At 40.3% G+C, this 15,823-nt stretch overlaps 1 protein-coding gene and 1 long non-coding RNA gene across 12 annotated transcripts in view; one reads left to right on the top strand and one right to left on the bottom strand.

Moving 5' to 3' along the window:
* The window catches only part of ZNF184 (zinc finger protein 184), a 19,056-nt gene extending 3,392 nt beyond the window's left edge, over positions 1-15,664 (bottom strand). The window contains exons 1-6 of one of the 11 annotated variants that reach the window (XM_067006593.1): positions 15,241-15,664; positions 14,801-14,945; positions 7,274-7,341; positions 3,736-3,862; positions 3,281-3,376; positions 1,672-1,689 (exon numbers count right to left, since the gene is read on the bottom strand). In XM_067006593.1, the coding sequence (XP_066862694.1) occupies positions 1,672-1,689; positions 3,281-3,376; positions 3,736-3,862; positions 7,274-7,341; positions 14,801-14,807 (316 nt within the window). In that variant the 5' untranslated portion in view covers positions 14,808-14,945; positions 15,241-15,664. Of the gene's footprint in view, positions 1-1,531; positions 1,690-3,280; positions 3,377-3,735; positions 3,863-7,273; positions 7,342-13,147; positions 13,425-14,800; positions 14,946-15,148 lie in introns of all 11 variants that reach the window. The other 10 variants (XM_067006598.1, XM_067006599.1, XM_067006596.1 and 7 more) reach the window with 10 other exon arrangements.
* On the top strand, positions 2,413-6,385 carry LOC136792027 (uncharacterized). The gene is made up of 2 exons (XR_010835134.1): positions 2,413-2,696; positions 5,574-6,385. It is a non-coding gene; the product is annotated as an uncharacterized lncRNA (long non-coding RNA).
* Positions 15,665-15,823: the final 159 nt, after the last annotated feature.

Raw genomic sequence — 15,823 nt, 5'->3', positions numbered from 1 at the left:
ATGACTATGGCTCCATGGTTTTTAGCCTAGAAAACTGACAAAATAGTCATATCACTGCTAGAAATGAGAAAGTTGTAAATAGTAGAGGAAGTAATTTAGGTGGAGGAAGATACTGAGTTCAACAGTAGGCATTTTGAGAATTAGGAAGAGAAATGGAGGACTAGACTATAATGGTATTTGTGGGGGTGGAAGATGCCAAAAGTAGCAGGATAACTAAAATGTTCAAATATAGGACAGAAAATATCAGCTCAAAAGAAGGAAAAGAATAGCTAAAGCCATAAGAATTTATGTGAAAAAAAAGCAGCAATGGGGGAAGATCCTTAAGGGTGTTTAGGGTAATGGGACAAATAAAATATACTAATGAAAGAAAGCAGTTTTTTCAGCAAGCAAACAAAAGAATATAAGAAACACAGAACCAAAGGTGTTTAAAAAATTAAGAAACAAAAACCAGAAAAGTGCATAATCAGGACATAGAGTTACATTATTCTACTTTCTACTCTGGGATAGTTTGTCTTGTGCCAAGACAAGAAAGATGACAGGGTAGTCAATGCTGGCAGATTCAGTAAAGAAAAAAAGGCTGTGTTTAAAACAGCATTTCTTGGACTTCCCTGGTGGCACAGTGGTTAAGAATCCGCCTGCCAATGCAGGGGACACAGGTTCTAGCCCTGGTCTGGGAAGATCCCACATGCCATGAAGCAACTAAGCCCATGCACAACAACTACTGAGCCCATGTGCCACAACTACTGAGCCTGTGCTCTAGAGCCCATGAGCCACAACTACTGAACCCATGTGCTACAACTACTGAAACCCGTGTGCCTAGAGCCTGTGCTCCACAACAAGAGAAGCCACCACAATGAGAAGCCTGTGCACCATAACAAAGAGTAGCCCCCGCTCGACACAACTAGAGAAAGCCCGTGTGCAGCAGTGGAGACCCAACGCAGCCAACTTAATAAATAAATTAATTAAAAATAAAATAAAATAAAACAGCATTTCTTTGGTTCCACTGGTAATGGGAAGGTACAGCAGACCCCTAGAGAACACTGAATCTCCTGTGCTGCCAGCCCAGTCATTGTCACCACCATTATCACTGCAAACATAAGAAGTAAGGCAGGGACCTAGAACTGCCTACTATCCCCTCCATAGCTGGTACCATGGGAAATGGTACAGCATGCATCAGCATGCAGAAGTGCAGGCAGCCTCACAACAGCAGTGCTTCTCCAGCAGGGACAAGACGATTAATGTAACACAAGTTTTGGGGAACAGCCAATCAGTATAAGAAATGGATATGTTTAAATCAACAAAAATGACTCTAAGGATATACTTGTACAGCAGATAGCCATAAAAAATAGCTCCTGGGAAGTACTTCACAGGGAAAAGGATACGGAGACCATGGAGTCGGATGCTGTTAAAGGCAAAAAGAGTGTGGGAGTGACTGATCTCTAGCTCAAGTTGGAGTTCCAGTTGAAAGCAATAAACATGCAACAGACTGTGACCAATATCATACACATTGTCATATTGTCCACGCACTAACCAAAAGAGTTACCAGAATATCAGAGGTGGGGTAATGAATGAAGGATTGGAGAAAATTCCAGAAGGCCAGACTGAACAGCACCATTCCTACTGCAGGAAGCAATTCTCACTTTACTATATGCAAAGTCGAAGGGCACTGACCACAATATTCCGACACCCCTGTGCATGGAGAGATAATAGAAGGTGCTGACATCCAGGTTGCGAAAGAACAACGTAGACCAGTAAGACAGAATATATATCAGAATGCAATCACAATTCTGCAGGGGCCAAGTCACCAAGACAGCCTAGAGAAGAGGATAAGAAAATGATGCAGATAAGGCCCAGGGCCAGTGGCCACCTCAGTGTAACTTTCCAAAAGTTAACAAACTGTAAGCACAAGTTAATAAAGTTCATATTTTTTAAAAATTAGTTTTCTAAATTTTGTTCCATGAAACCATCCTTTTTTTTTTTTTTTTTTGGCCGCACCACACAGCATGTGGGATCTTAGCTCCCCTACCAGGGATCGAATCCACGTCCCCTGCATTGGAAGGGAGGAGTTTTAACCACTGGACTGCAAGGGAAGTCCCATGAAACCATCTTTTAAAAGAAAGATTTTAAAGGTGCAGTATAAAAAAAACCAGAATCACGGTTAGGAGGGAGGGGGAGAGAAATGTTACATTCTATGCACTCTGTTGGAAATTCATAATTCCCAACTACAAATTAAAAAAAAAATTCTGAGTGGTCCTCCAGTAAGAAACCTGCTAAATTTTAGCTAATCCAGTACTTGCCAAATTTGAACATGGCATGCATTGTTTCTCCCCATAAAAAGGACCCCCTACTCCTACCTCATTAAATCTGGAGATATATTCCTTACCTAGAGTGACTAAGTTTGTACATTTTTTCAGGGTCAGCTCTTTGAAGAAGTCTCTTGGGCTTCCCTGGTGGTGCAGTGGTTGAGAGTCCGCCTGCTGATGCAGGGGACGCGTGCCCCGGTCCGGGAGGATCCCACATGCCGCGGAGCGGCTGGGCCCGTGAGCCATGGCCGCTGAGCCTGCACGTCCGGAGCCTGCGCCCCGCAACGGGAGAGGCCACGACAGTGAGAGGCCCGCGTACCAGAAAAAAAAAAGAAAAAAAAGAAAAAGAAAAAAGAAGTCTCTCTGTGCAGTTTGGGAATTGATGGTTTACAAGTAAGTTATTCAAAATTTCAAGGGCAGTCCAATAAAGTGATAGGATCAGAAGCTACACAATGAGATTGACAGGAACAGGTGATGAAAAAATGATGGCTACAGGTATGGAACTCACTTTTGCACAGTTTGGTTGGAAAAGCAAGAAGGCAGACTGGATGGTGGCAAGAAAGATTAACAGTGTTGAGTAAAAGTATTTGGAATTTAGGTTACCTATTTCTGTTTGAAGGTACTGGGGGTGGAGGCTATAGATCCAAAAAGAAAACTGTAAGGGTGAAAAGTGGGGTAATAATTATGAGACCAGGGCCCCAAAGGAGGCTGGGAAAGGAGGAATCCAGATTCCATGTCAAGAAGTTGCCTTTAGACAAAAGCAAGAAGGATAATAACTCCTTTGAAAGGAGTACAAAAATAGAATACATGTTGAGACATTTAGTGTTTTGACAAAGCATAAAAGAGTCCAGATGCCTTCCCATTCTCCAAAGGAGACACTTTAAAGAGAAGTACATCTACATTTCAGACGTAAAATCCTCTCATCAGGCTGCTGGTTAGTGTCAATAACACTCATCTGCCGGGTATCCATTACTTACCTCCAAGGGCACCTACTGGAATGCTGGGCTCCACAATCCATGGCTCTGTTCCTTGCTCTAACTGGGAAATCACATCAGGTTTGGAAACTTGGAGTCCTGCTCATAGGGGTAAAAAAAAGTTACCTGTCTGCACTAAGAGAAAAGTGCTGTATCAGAGTTCAGTCTCATCACTTTGTCTTTACAGGAAAGGATACATGGACAAATCAGATGGAGTAAAGCACATAAAGCACATATAGCTTCCATGTTATACATTCCCAGATGTGGTATAATTTGGGAACTGATCTGGGTTCAGATAAATTATTAGTTTGTCCTTCTACTTGCTAGAGAGTAGAAACCTTTTCAAAACTTTTCAAAGTTTAGGAATCTTTGGTTCCTTAATGGCAAAACTCACCTAAACACAAGAGCACCCTCCTCCTCCACACCCCCAGATATTAACACAGAGAAGTCATCCTTACCTATAGAGACCAGATGTGTATAATTTTCCAATGTCACATCCCTGAATAAATCTCTCTGTACAGGATCCAGCTGTTTCCATTCTTCCTGGGTAAAGTCCACTATCACATCCTTGAAGGTCACTGATTGCTGAAATACCAAACATATTTCTGCTTAGCCATAAAGGATTTACCTCGGAAAGGGGTAAAGTTAGCAATACTGACAGAAGTAAGGCAAGCTCTGGGCTATCTGAAAAATGATTTTGATATTTCCTCCTTTGTAAAATGAATATAAAAACAAAACCTGACTCATTGCAAGAATTAAATAAGCAATGTTCAATATTAAATGCTTAATTTAAGGTCTAGCATATAACAAGTGCTCAGTCAATGTTGGCCACTGTTGTTGTTGTTATTGATCTTCATAATCATCATCATCATGATCTCTGTGTTCCAAGATATATCAAGTATTAAGAGTATACCTACTAACATCAATAATATGTTTTACTACCTGTAAGTGCAAGAACAGCCAAAAATGTTTTTGAAAGAATTTGAGGAGGAGACTTACCCTGCCACATTTCAAAATATACTAAGTAACATACCAAAATATATTGAAAGATAAAGATAAATTAGAACAGAGTGGCCTAGTATGGAATAAAACTCAATGAAAAACAGAGAAACCCAAAATATAGCCATGTTTATAAGAACTAAATGGGATTAAGCAACTTTCAAATTAGTTTTAAAAAGCTGGATTATTCACTAAATGGTGCCATAACAAATGACTGTCTATTTGAGAAAAAAAATTAAGGTGAGTTCCCTACTTCACAGCATACACAAAAATATCTGCTGGATTAGAGACTGAATTTTAAAGAAAAAGAAAAAATAAAATAGAATAAAAGAGAAAAATAGTCTTATAAGCTTGATATGTGGAAGGCAAAAATTATAAGACAGAGAGACTGACAGATAAAACCTCATAAAAATGTAAAACTTCTGTAGAAAACCATAAATAAAATGCAATATTCTGAGTTGCTACAACTAATTAGCAGAAAAGATGAAAGATGAACAACCTACAACAATAACCAAAAACGGTGGACAACCCAAACAGGCAATTCAACCAAACCATTGTTAACAAACCATGAAAAGATGTTCCACTCCAAGATAATAAAACAATGAGATACCAGATTAGCGAACACTGCTTAAAGTGCTCATGTGTATTACGGTGAGAACAGGGCCCTAATGCAATCTATCAGGGGGTACTCTGCCAGGATCTATCAAAACTTTAAATGCATATATCATTCAATCCAGATTTATAGCTTGTAGGAATTTATTCTTTAGAAACACCTCAGGGTGCAAAGACATATGTAAAAATTTCCTTGCAACATTGTGAGGAGAAAAAAAAGGAAACTTAAATGTCTATTAATAGGATAGTGGTTAAAGAATTCATGGTACATCCATACTAAAGCAGCTTATGTAGACATTTTAAAAATAAAGTGTCTATGTACTGATTAGGAAATATATATCATATTAAAAATAGCATACATGGTATTATCCCATTTTTATTTTTATGAATAGGAAAGTTTGTATGTAAATATACAGAGAAAAAGCTAAAAGAATACACTACCGAATATTATCAGCTCGACTGTTTAGTGGGACTCTGAGGCAATGCAGGGGAACTTCCTACTTTTTCTTTATTTATTATGTATTTGAAACTGGGCAAGTGAGTTAATTTTGTTTCAAAATAGATAAATAAATTATTGGGACTTCTACTTCTAACCACGACAGAGCTACTGGACTAGCTCTCCCAGTGTAAACAACTGTAAAACTCAACAATATAACTGAAACAAGTGCTTTCGTATTTTGAACAGCAGACAGAACAGAACTGTGATCCCTGAGAAAAGGCAGACAATCACATGAGCCCCACAGACACTTCAGTCTCCTGCCTGGAGGCAGAAACTGAGTAAGACACAGTGGTCTCACTGAACTAAGGATACAAAGGTGGCAGCTCAGGACTACAGAGGCAGGGAATTTCCAGGATAGATACTAGAGAGAAGGGAGATACACAGAGGAGGAACTCCAAAACTTTGGTGTAAATACTATCTCCACAGGCCATATCAAGTTACCAATGTGACATAACTGAACCCAGAGTTAAGAAGACATGCACAATCAGTTCCCACAAACAGTTCCAGCCCACTTTAGGAGCAGCACAAGTTTAGCCTGTGAGGAAAGATTTAAAGAAGCAAGTCCGGCTTGCTCAATCCTTGCTAATCTCCAGGGATACTTGGATCCATGTTTCTGAACCTTAAACAAGCTCTGAAAACTAATGTTTATATAGTCACCGACTGACGATGTTACTGTGTGCCTGGAACACTGGGACAGGATGTACCAGACTGTCAGCATTGTTTAAAGTATACATGAAGATTTATGAGGCACATGTGGTGCCTAGTTTGAGGTCTGCACCATGGCTGGTCAACAGCAAGTACATGCTAATGTGATCAGCTCCCTTTAAGAACTCTGGACTGTGAGACTCAAGAAGACTTCCCTGGGTAGAGACATTTATCTGTCTCTGTGGACAACAGCTCTAGAGAAAGTACATCTGTGTGTGATCATCACAGAAGGAGGACTTGGAAGCCTGCACCTGATTTTTTTGGATTCTTATAAATATCTTTTTTCCTTCTGATGCATTTTGTATCCTTTGTTGTAATGATCTCTATCCCTGAGTTACACTGCTGGGTTGGGTGGGTCATCCTAGCAAATCACTGAACTAAAGTGTAGTCACAGACCCCATGAAACACAGTCCTAGAATAAGGCTATACTAGGTCAGCCCTAACAAAGCTTACAGTTCAAAACCAAACCTCAAAAGGATCAAGCTGTGGACAAGATGGGATTAACATGGACTGGATTTACCCTCCTGCATTAAAATAACCAAATTCCAGACAAAACATATGAAACAACAGTTTCCAAGGCACTGAATCTCAGATACAAAGAACAGTGATCCCCAAGAATCAGTAAACAAATGAAATGAGCCCTACAACTGCTCCAGCTTACTGCCTTGAGAGTGTCCAGGCAGGGGTGCAGGGAAGGGGAACCCAGGAGCTACCCAGCAGACTTCTTGAACTGAAGAGGTAATGCTGAGAGTTTGGGGAAGTCAAGGTGACTAGAGTTCACACAGAGTACTGTAGGGAAGGAAGCTACAGAGGAAAGAAGCAAGAACTGCAGAAACTCTCCTAACCCCTCCAGACCACATACATTTTTGTTGAGTCTCTGTTTTCCATGGTACTCTTTTCATCTTTTTAATATTTAGCCGTCATTTGGTCTATTCTGGTAAAGTATCAAGTTTTGTACTTCTTCTGCTCTCTCATCACTAGCACATGGCAAGATGTAAGCCAGAAGTTAAGTGGTGAATATATTAGTTAAGCTGGAGAGACAGAGCTAAGAAAAAAGTGGTTGGCAGATGGGAGCCCAGAATGAATTGCCAACATTGGTTTTCAGCTAAACAACCCACAGCAAAAGAATACACAATCCCACTCTAACGACTGAAATGACATTTGAGGAAATCCCAACTTACCTGAAAACTAGCTGATGGGAGTGAAGTACGTCCCCCTTGGAGAAGGGCAGACTCTGGAGAAGACAGATCTAGCAGAGGAAAAAGAAACCACAGTGAATCCTGTCCAAGTTAGCTGTTCCCAGCAACACACAAAATCCACTTATTTTTCTATATGAAAACAGCAGGAACTATTTCTGCCATTTGAGAAGCCATTTCCTTCTCAAAATCCAAAAAAAGAAGCAACGTAACTGCTGACTAGGACCCTTGTACTCTCATGGGTAGGCTTAGGAATTAAAGCATTACTTTAAGATTTACAAAATTGGGCTTCCCTGGTGGCGCAGTGGTTGAGAGTCCGCCTGCCAATGGGGGGTTCGTGCACCGGTCCAGGAAGCTCCCACATGGCGTGGAGTGGCTGGGCCGGTGGGCCATGGTCGCTGAGCCTGCGCATCCGGAGCCTGTGCTCCGCAACGGGAGAGGCCACGACAGTGAGAGGCCAGCGTACCGCAAAAAAACCCATAAGATTCACAACTTTGCCCCTAGATACTCACAGTCACATGGATCATACAACTCAATATACATTCCTCATTAAGTGAGGCAAAATATTTCTGCTGCCTTCTCTGCTACATATACAATATGAATTAATAATCAGATTACTTTCCAAAAGTCTTCCCATGCCCTTTGAAACGATGCTGTTAGTATAAATTATATATCACAACGACATATACTTATCTATATTACCTACATACCAGAGTTTCTAAACTTAAATACACATGGTCAATACTAACTACTGGCAAGAATACAGAGATTAGAACTTTTGTACATTGCTGTGGAGGTAAACATTTACCAATCATTTAGAAAAACTGTTTGGCAGTATATACCAAAGCTATACGTACACCTGCCCTATGACTCAGCAATCCCATGCCTGTGCATATATCCAGAGAAATGAGGGGTTATGTCCACCAAAAGACTTCTACAAGACTGTTCACAGCAGGTTTATTTATAATATGCCCAGATTAGAAACAATCCAAATGTCTGTCAGCAGAATGGATAAAGTGTGATATATTCATACAATAGAATATTATTCCATAGTGTACAAGAATGAGCTCTTGCTTTACCTAACAACATGGATGTATCTCATAAACAATATTGACCAAATAAGCCAAACACAAAAGAATGCATACTGGGACTTCCCTGGTGGCACAGTGGTTAAGAATCTGCCTGCCAATGCAGGGGAGATGGGTTCGAGCCCTGGTCCTGGAAGATCCCACATGCCGCTGAGCAACTAAGCCCGTGGGCTACAACTACTGAGCCTGTGTTCTATAGCCCACATGCCACAACTACTGATGCCTGTGCGCCACAACAAGAGAAGCCACCGCAATGAGAAGCCCGTGCACCTCAACGAAGAGTAGCCTCCACTCGCCACAACTAAAGAAAGCCTATGCGCAGCAATGAAGGCCCAATGAGCCAAAAATAATAAATTTTTTTAAAAAGTAATGCATACCGTATGAGTACATTTACAGGCATGCCTCGTTTTATTGTGCTTCACTTTATTTGCACTTCACAGATACCGTGTTGTTTTTTTTTTTTACAAATTGAAGGCTTGTGGCAACCCTATGTCGAGCAAGGCTATCAGCACCATTTTTCCAACAGCAGTTGCTCACTTCATGTCTCTGTGTCACATTTTGGTAATTCTCGCAATATTTCAAACTTTTTATTATTACTATATTTGTTATGGTGATCTATAATCAATAATTTTTGATGCTACTATTATAAATTGCTGAAGGCTCAGAAGATGTTTAGCGTTTTTTAGCAATAACATATAGTTTTAGATTAAGGTATATACATTTTTTTTTACACATAGCGCTATTGCACAATTAATAGACTACAGTATAGTGTAAACATAACTTTTATATGTGCTGGGAAACCAAGAAATTCATGAGATTCAGTTTATTTCAATATCTGATTTACTGCAGTGGCTGGAATGAACCCACAATATCTCTGAGGTATGCCTGTATATTAAGTACAAAAACTTAGAATAGTGGTTACCTCTGGAGGGTTACTGACTGGGCAGGCACACAAGAGAGACCTCTAGGGCATTAGAAACATTCCATATCTTAGTGTGGGTAGTGGTTACACTGGTATATAATATATAAAAATTAATCAACTGGTATGCTTAAGATCTGTGTACTTAATGTAGTAACTTAAACATCAACAAACAAAACAGAAACAAACTTTGCTCTTGGGGAAGTCTATTCAGAGTAATGGTTGATGGGAAAGTCCGATTCTCAGAAAGTAGAGGAAGCAATAAAAGGAACTATTATTCCAGACTTAATTTGACCAGTAATGGAAAACTGTCTTGTAAAAGAAATCTTGAGAAGAAAATGAAGATGTTAGTTGGAGGAAAGTTGAGGAAATGTTGTACATAGGCAGATATGTACCCAAGACTTTAGGAAACCAGAATAAAGAGAAATGTCTTAGGTAAGATGATTTTGATTCCAAGTAACAGAAACCAACAAAACCAACAACAGTAACAGCCATAGAAACCAACTAAGTGCCTGGCAATAGTAAATGCTTAGTAAGTGTTACAAATATTACCATGACTATAAGGGACAGAGGCTCATGAAAGTTAATCCTAACTATACAATTGTGAAAAAGCCCAAAAAAGAAAAAAAAGGCAAAGCTTTAAAATGAAACCATTTGGGCTGATTTAATTCTGAGGAAGTTAGAATTAAAAAGAATGTTTATGGGGTTTCCCTGGTGGCGCAGTGGTTGAGAATCCTCCTGCCGATTCAGGGGACATAGGTTCGTGCCCCGGTCCGGGAAGATCCCACATGCCGCGGAGCGGCTGGGCCCGTGAGCCATGGCCACTGAGCCTGTGTGTCCAGAGCCTGTGCTCCGCAATGGGAGAGGCCACAACAGTGAGAGGCTCGTGTACCACAAAAATATATATATATATTTATGAAAGATATAAGGGGCAAAGAGCTGAGAAGGGGAGAAGTGATGTCATCAACATGGTGGAATAAGAATTTTCTACCATTTTCCCCACAAAGAACACTGATTTAGACAATTATCCATGGATGAGAGTGTCTTTGTGGAAGTCCAGGCGTCTAGCACAGAAGTTCCAGCACACCGCTGGAACAACAACAACAAATCCAAGATGGATGCATTGAAGAGCGTAAGAGGAACAGTTTTATTTTACTGGCATCACCCCCAAGGAGGTACAGCTCAGCACCAAGAAGGCCTTCTTGGCCTGTGATTTCTTTCATGGGAAAAAGTGAAAGCGTGTGAGTGCCCAGGTTCCCCAGCAGTATGGGACACCACCAAAGATACCCACTTCTTTCTCACCTCATCCACAATACTGAGGTGTCCTAAGAGAATTAGGGGAAGAGAGCAGCTGGGAGAACAGCAGTCGGGGCACTTGGAGGGCATATCAAAGGAACATGGATCCTACTAACCACTTCATAGACTCCATCAGGAAGCCTGCCAAAGAGCCACTGGGGATGCTTCACTTGTGGATCTTCCCAACTGCAATGCTCCATGCACCTCTCCTATACACCCTCCCCACAACCTATGGTCAGCTCTCTGTGCACACCCTAATGGTGGCAAGAGGAGCTTTTATAGATAGCTATGAACACACACAGAAAGCCAGCCTGACTCAGCATGATTTGGAGAAAGCAACCAAAAGCACCTGAGCATTCAGCACCACCAAGGAAAAGCAAAGGTGAAGCTGTTAGCACCCAGCCTGGCTTTGCAGGATTAAGAGAAGGCATACAGTCTTAAGAATCCTCCTCAAGAGGGAACAAAAAGCATGGAGCAGATGTATGCATAGAAGATCTGAGAAAGCCTCAGAATCCCTAACAGAATTGCTGATGGAGGATATTTCTCTCCCAAAGCCAATCAGTAAAGACAGGAGGAGGTGATTTCATCAGTGGTGTTTCTATACACTAAAAAGGAAATATCTGCAAAAGAAATAAAGAAAATAATCCCATTTAGAACAGCATCAAAAACAATAAAAAATTTAGAAATAAATTTCACCAAGGAGATGAAAGATCTGTGGAATGAAAACTATAAGTCATTGATGAAAGAATTTGAAGAAGGCACAAATAAATGGAAAGACATCCTGTGTTCATGGATGAGAAGAATTTCTATTGTTAAACTGTCCATACTACTCAAAGTCATCTATAGATTAAATGTAATCCCTATCAAAATTCCAATGGCATTTTTCACAGAAATAGAAAACAAATTCTAAAATTTGTATGGAATCAATAAAGACCCCTAAAAGCCAAAGCAATCCTGACAAAGAAAAACAAAGCTGGAGGCATCGAACTATATTATAAAGCTACAGCAATCAAAACAATATGGTACTGTCATAAAATAGACACAGATACCAATGGAACAGAATTGAGAGCCCAGAAATAAAGTCTCCTATATATGATCAACTAATATTTGACAAAGGACCAAAAATACTTAATGGGGAAAGGACAGTCTCTTCAACAAATGGTGGTGGGAAAACTGGATAATCACGTACAAAATAGGGAAACAGAATCCCTATCTTATACCAATCATGAAAATTAACTTGAAATGGATTAAAGATTTAAACAAGACCTAAAACTGTAAAACTCCTAGAAAACAGGAGGAAAAAGCTACTTGACATCAGTCTTGGCAATGATCTTTTCAATATGACACCAAAAAACACAAGCAACAAAAGGAAAAAGCAACAAGTGGGACTACATCAAACGAAAAACCTTCTGCACAGCTAAAGAAAGCATTAACAGAATGAAAAGATAAGCTATGGAATGGGAGAAAATATTTGCAAATCATATATCTGATAAGAGGTTAATATCCAAAGTGTATAAGGAACTCATACAACTCAATGGCATAAAAACAAATAAACAGTTTAAAAATGGGCAGAGAACCTGAATAGATATTTTTCCAAGGAAGACATACAAATGGCCAGTGTATATGAAAAGGTCCTTGATATCACTAATCATCAGGGAAATGCAAATCAAAACCACAATGAGATATCACCCCAGACCTGTTAGAATAAATATTATCAAAAAGACAAGAGATAAGTGTTGGTGAGCATGTGGAGAAAAAGGAACCTTTGTCCACTGTTGGTGGGAATGTAAATTGGTATAGCCACTATGGAAATATAAATATATACCACATTTTCTTTATCCATTCATCCACTGATGAACACTTTGGTTATTTTCATGTCTTGGCTCTTGTAAATAATGCTGCAATGAACATGGGGGTGCATATATCTGAGATAGTGATTTCATTTCCTTTGGATACATACCCAGAAGTGGGATTGCTGAATCATATGGGAGTTCTAGTTTCAATTTCTTAAGGAATCTCCATATTGTTTTTTATAGTGGGTAAACCAATTTACATTCCCACAAACAGTGGGAATGTACACACACATACACATATATTATGCAATATCATTCAGCCATAAAACGGAAGGAAATCCTGTCATTTGGGATAACATGGATGGACTCTGAAGGCATTATGCTAAGTGAAATAAGAAAGAGGAAGACAAATACTGCATGATCTCATATGTGGAATCTAAAGAGTCCGAACACAGAAACAAAGAGTAGAATGAGGGTTTTCAGGGGCTGGAGGGCAGGGGAAATGGGGAGATTTTGGATAAAGGGTACAAAATTTAAGTTACAAATAAGTTCTGGAGATCTAATGTACAGCATGGCAATTATTGTTAACAATACGGTATTATACACTTGCAAGTTGCTAAGAGAATAAATCTTAAACATTCTTATCACACGCACACCACACCCAGTATGTGTGGTGACCAATGTGGTTAACTAACCTTATTGTGGTAATCATTTTGCAATATATAGGTGGGTCAAATCATAACACTGGACAACTTAAACTTACCCGTCAGGGTCGATTATATCTCAATAAAACTGGAAAAAACTTTTCTCAGCAATATTTTGTAGCTTACAGTGTAGAGATCTTGCATATTTTTGTTCGTTTATATTCTTGTTTCATATTTTGGGTGCTATTATAAATGGAATTATTATTTTTATTACAATTTCCAACTGTTCATTGGTGACAGAATGAAACACAGTTGATTTTTTCATTAAACTTTTTGTTTTGAGATAATTGTAGATACACATGCAGTTGTGAGAAATAAAACAGAGATTCTTTGTACCTTTAGAAAAAAAGAGCGGAGGACAAATATAAGGTATAGCTCAAACCTAAATAAATAATATAAATAATGTTAAGATTTCTAATGATACTAAACAAATGCAAGAAAAAGGACTGTATGATAGCAGCTAGGTTAAACCAAACCTGACTGCATAGCCATACCTATAGAATGTAAAGACAATGACAATGCAGAAAGAAGTCTACAGTGACATATCACAGGGCTCTGTCCTTACCCTGACCTGTTGAATGACATGTAGGAAGAAAGAGAAGGAATATTCATTAAATATGCTAGTGACATAAAGTTGGAAAGGACAGTTAAAACACCGAATAACCAAGTTAATATTAATTATTAATTATTCTGACAAGCTGGAACACTTGGCCAAAAATTTTGAACAATCATAATAAATGTGAAGTCCTGACATTAAGGATAAAAAACAAGTCTATTATACAAGGATGACATAAATCTAGTTCACGGCGGTTTATGTAAAAAAGATCTAGGACTAACAGCATAATATCGCTGATTTTTTAAAAAGCAAATACAATCTGATACTAAACAGCAGAAATATCTAAATCAAAAGAAATAGTTTAAGGTACTTAAATACCTTAAATACTTTAAGGTATTTTTCAAAGTACATCTAAATGACTGTTTAGTTTTAGGCAATGCATTTTAAAAAGCATGCTGTCATGCAGTAGAGTTTTTAGAGAAGAGGTCTAGATATATCGCATGGAGACCCATCAAAGGAACTGAGGCTATTTTGCTTTGAGAAGAAAAAGAATTTGTGAGTAGGAGTTGTAACAGCTGAATTCACATATCTGAAGGGCAGCAATGTTAAAGAGAGAGCAGTCTCTTGCTTTGGGGGACTAAGAACTAAAATCAACACAGAAGTTACAAGGAAAGGCACTTCTGCCTCATATAAGGAACTAAAAAAAGAAAACACCAACAAGGGAATAGTCTTCACCCAAAATGGAGCTTAATGCCATAAATGTTCAGGCATAGGCTTAACAGATGGTCATCCGCCAGGGATATTTCAGAACTGATTCTTGCATTGAAGAGATGATTACCAAAATTTTTTCAGACTGTAAGATTATCATTCTAATTTTTAATAAATAGAAATCATGTGAGGATCACAGACATTCTGAATCATTACTCCTTTTCATGTCCCAATGCCAAAGCCAAGCAGAATTAACTCTTCCTCCAAGTCTCTCCCTATAATGTAAATAAGAATCTCTCCCTATGATGTAATTGTTTCTTTTCTCGATCCTCATATATATAAAGTTCCCTCCTTCCACTTCCTCCAGCTCTGTCAAGTATTTAATCTTCATGTCATGACTCTTCTTTTGCCCCCATTATCCCACTCTCCCCCAAGTCGTCCTCACTACCTTCCATCTCAGGTGCTCATTCCCGTTCCTCTTGGAATCTGGACACCAGGGTTTCCCAAGCAGCGTCCCTCCAGTGGGGTCCTCTCTCTGGAACCCAGATGTCCGGCACGAGTCTGTGCCCTTACACACAGTGAAGCTGGCTGCCCTAAAAGACACAAGATAGGGTCAGCGGCAACCGTCACAAAATCACACCTCAAGAATTTTGCACAGTGGCCAAGAGGTCCTTGGAAAAGAGAAGTGCCCGGAGAGAGCAGTAAAGAGGCATGTGGCACTCCCGCTGAACAAAAACAGAATGGAGATCGAGTACTCAGGTTCGGCCCCAGATTCCAAAAAACCCCTGGCGCTTACCCTAGAATCTGGGCAGAGGCGCCCACCTACTCGGAAGGTTACCTCGGTGCACACTTGTGGGTTCACACCCCCGCGGGCTCAAGAAGACACACCTGTTGCGGAGCGGAAAAGCTGGAAGGTGGACAAACAGGGCGGGGCTCGGCTCGCGTCCTTCCTCCTAGGCCGGAACAAAAGAACAAAGCCCTCCCAGGGATCGGGGCGGAATAGTCCCACACTAAAGGAGGAGAGGGGAGCTCCCTTCGAGGACTCCCAGCTCCCTCTCGCAGAGGCCGCTTCAAGTGGAGAGAGAGAGGGGTGACGTCACGCGGCCAGAGGGGCTGGCGGTTGCCATAGTGATACTTGGGCTTCCCTCCCGCTAGAGCGATTTTCGCACTCTGATCCCGGGTCCAGAAGCTCTGGGACAATCACCAAACCTAGAGAAGGGAGCCGAAGCAGCTGGACTTTCCCCCTCGCCAAGCTCTTTTCACGCCTACAGCCGGCTTCAACGGCCACTTCCGGTGGTGGGAGAAGAGAACACCCACCCCCCACCCGCTCGCTATCGTTAAACCGCGCCCAGCGGACACATAGGACTACGATTCCCAGAGTGCTCCACGACGCTAAACTCCATTTCCCAGAGGCCCCAACCAACGTGTGAGATCCAGTGGAGCCGGGACGAGTGTTCTACCCCCTGGTCGT

The sequence above is a fragment of the Kogia breviceps genome, chromosome 10 (genome assembly GCF_026419965.1).
Source record: "Kogia breviceps isolate mKogBre1 chromosome 10, mKogBre1 haplotype 1, whole genome shotgun sequence".
NCBI classification, from domain to species: Eukaryota; Metazoa; Chordata; class Mammalia; order Artiodactyla; family Physeteridae; genus Kogia; species Kogia breviceps.
Note: the sequence above shows the minus strand (reverse complement) of the source record. Positions and strands in the feature narration are given on the sequence as shown.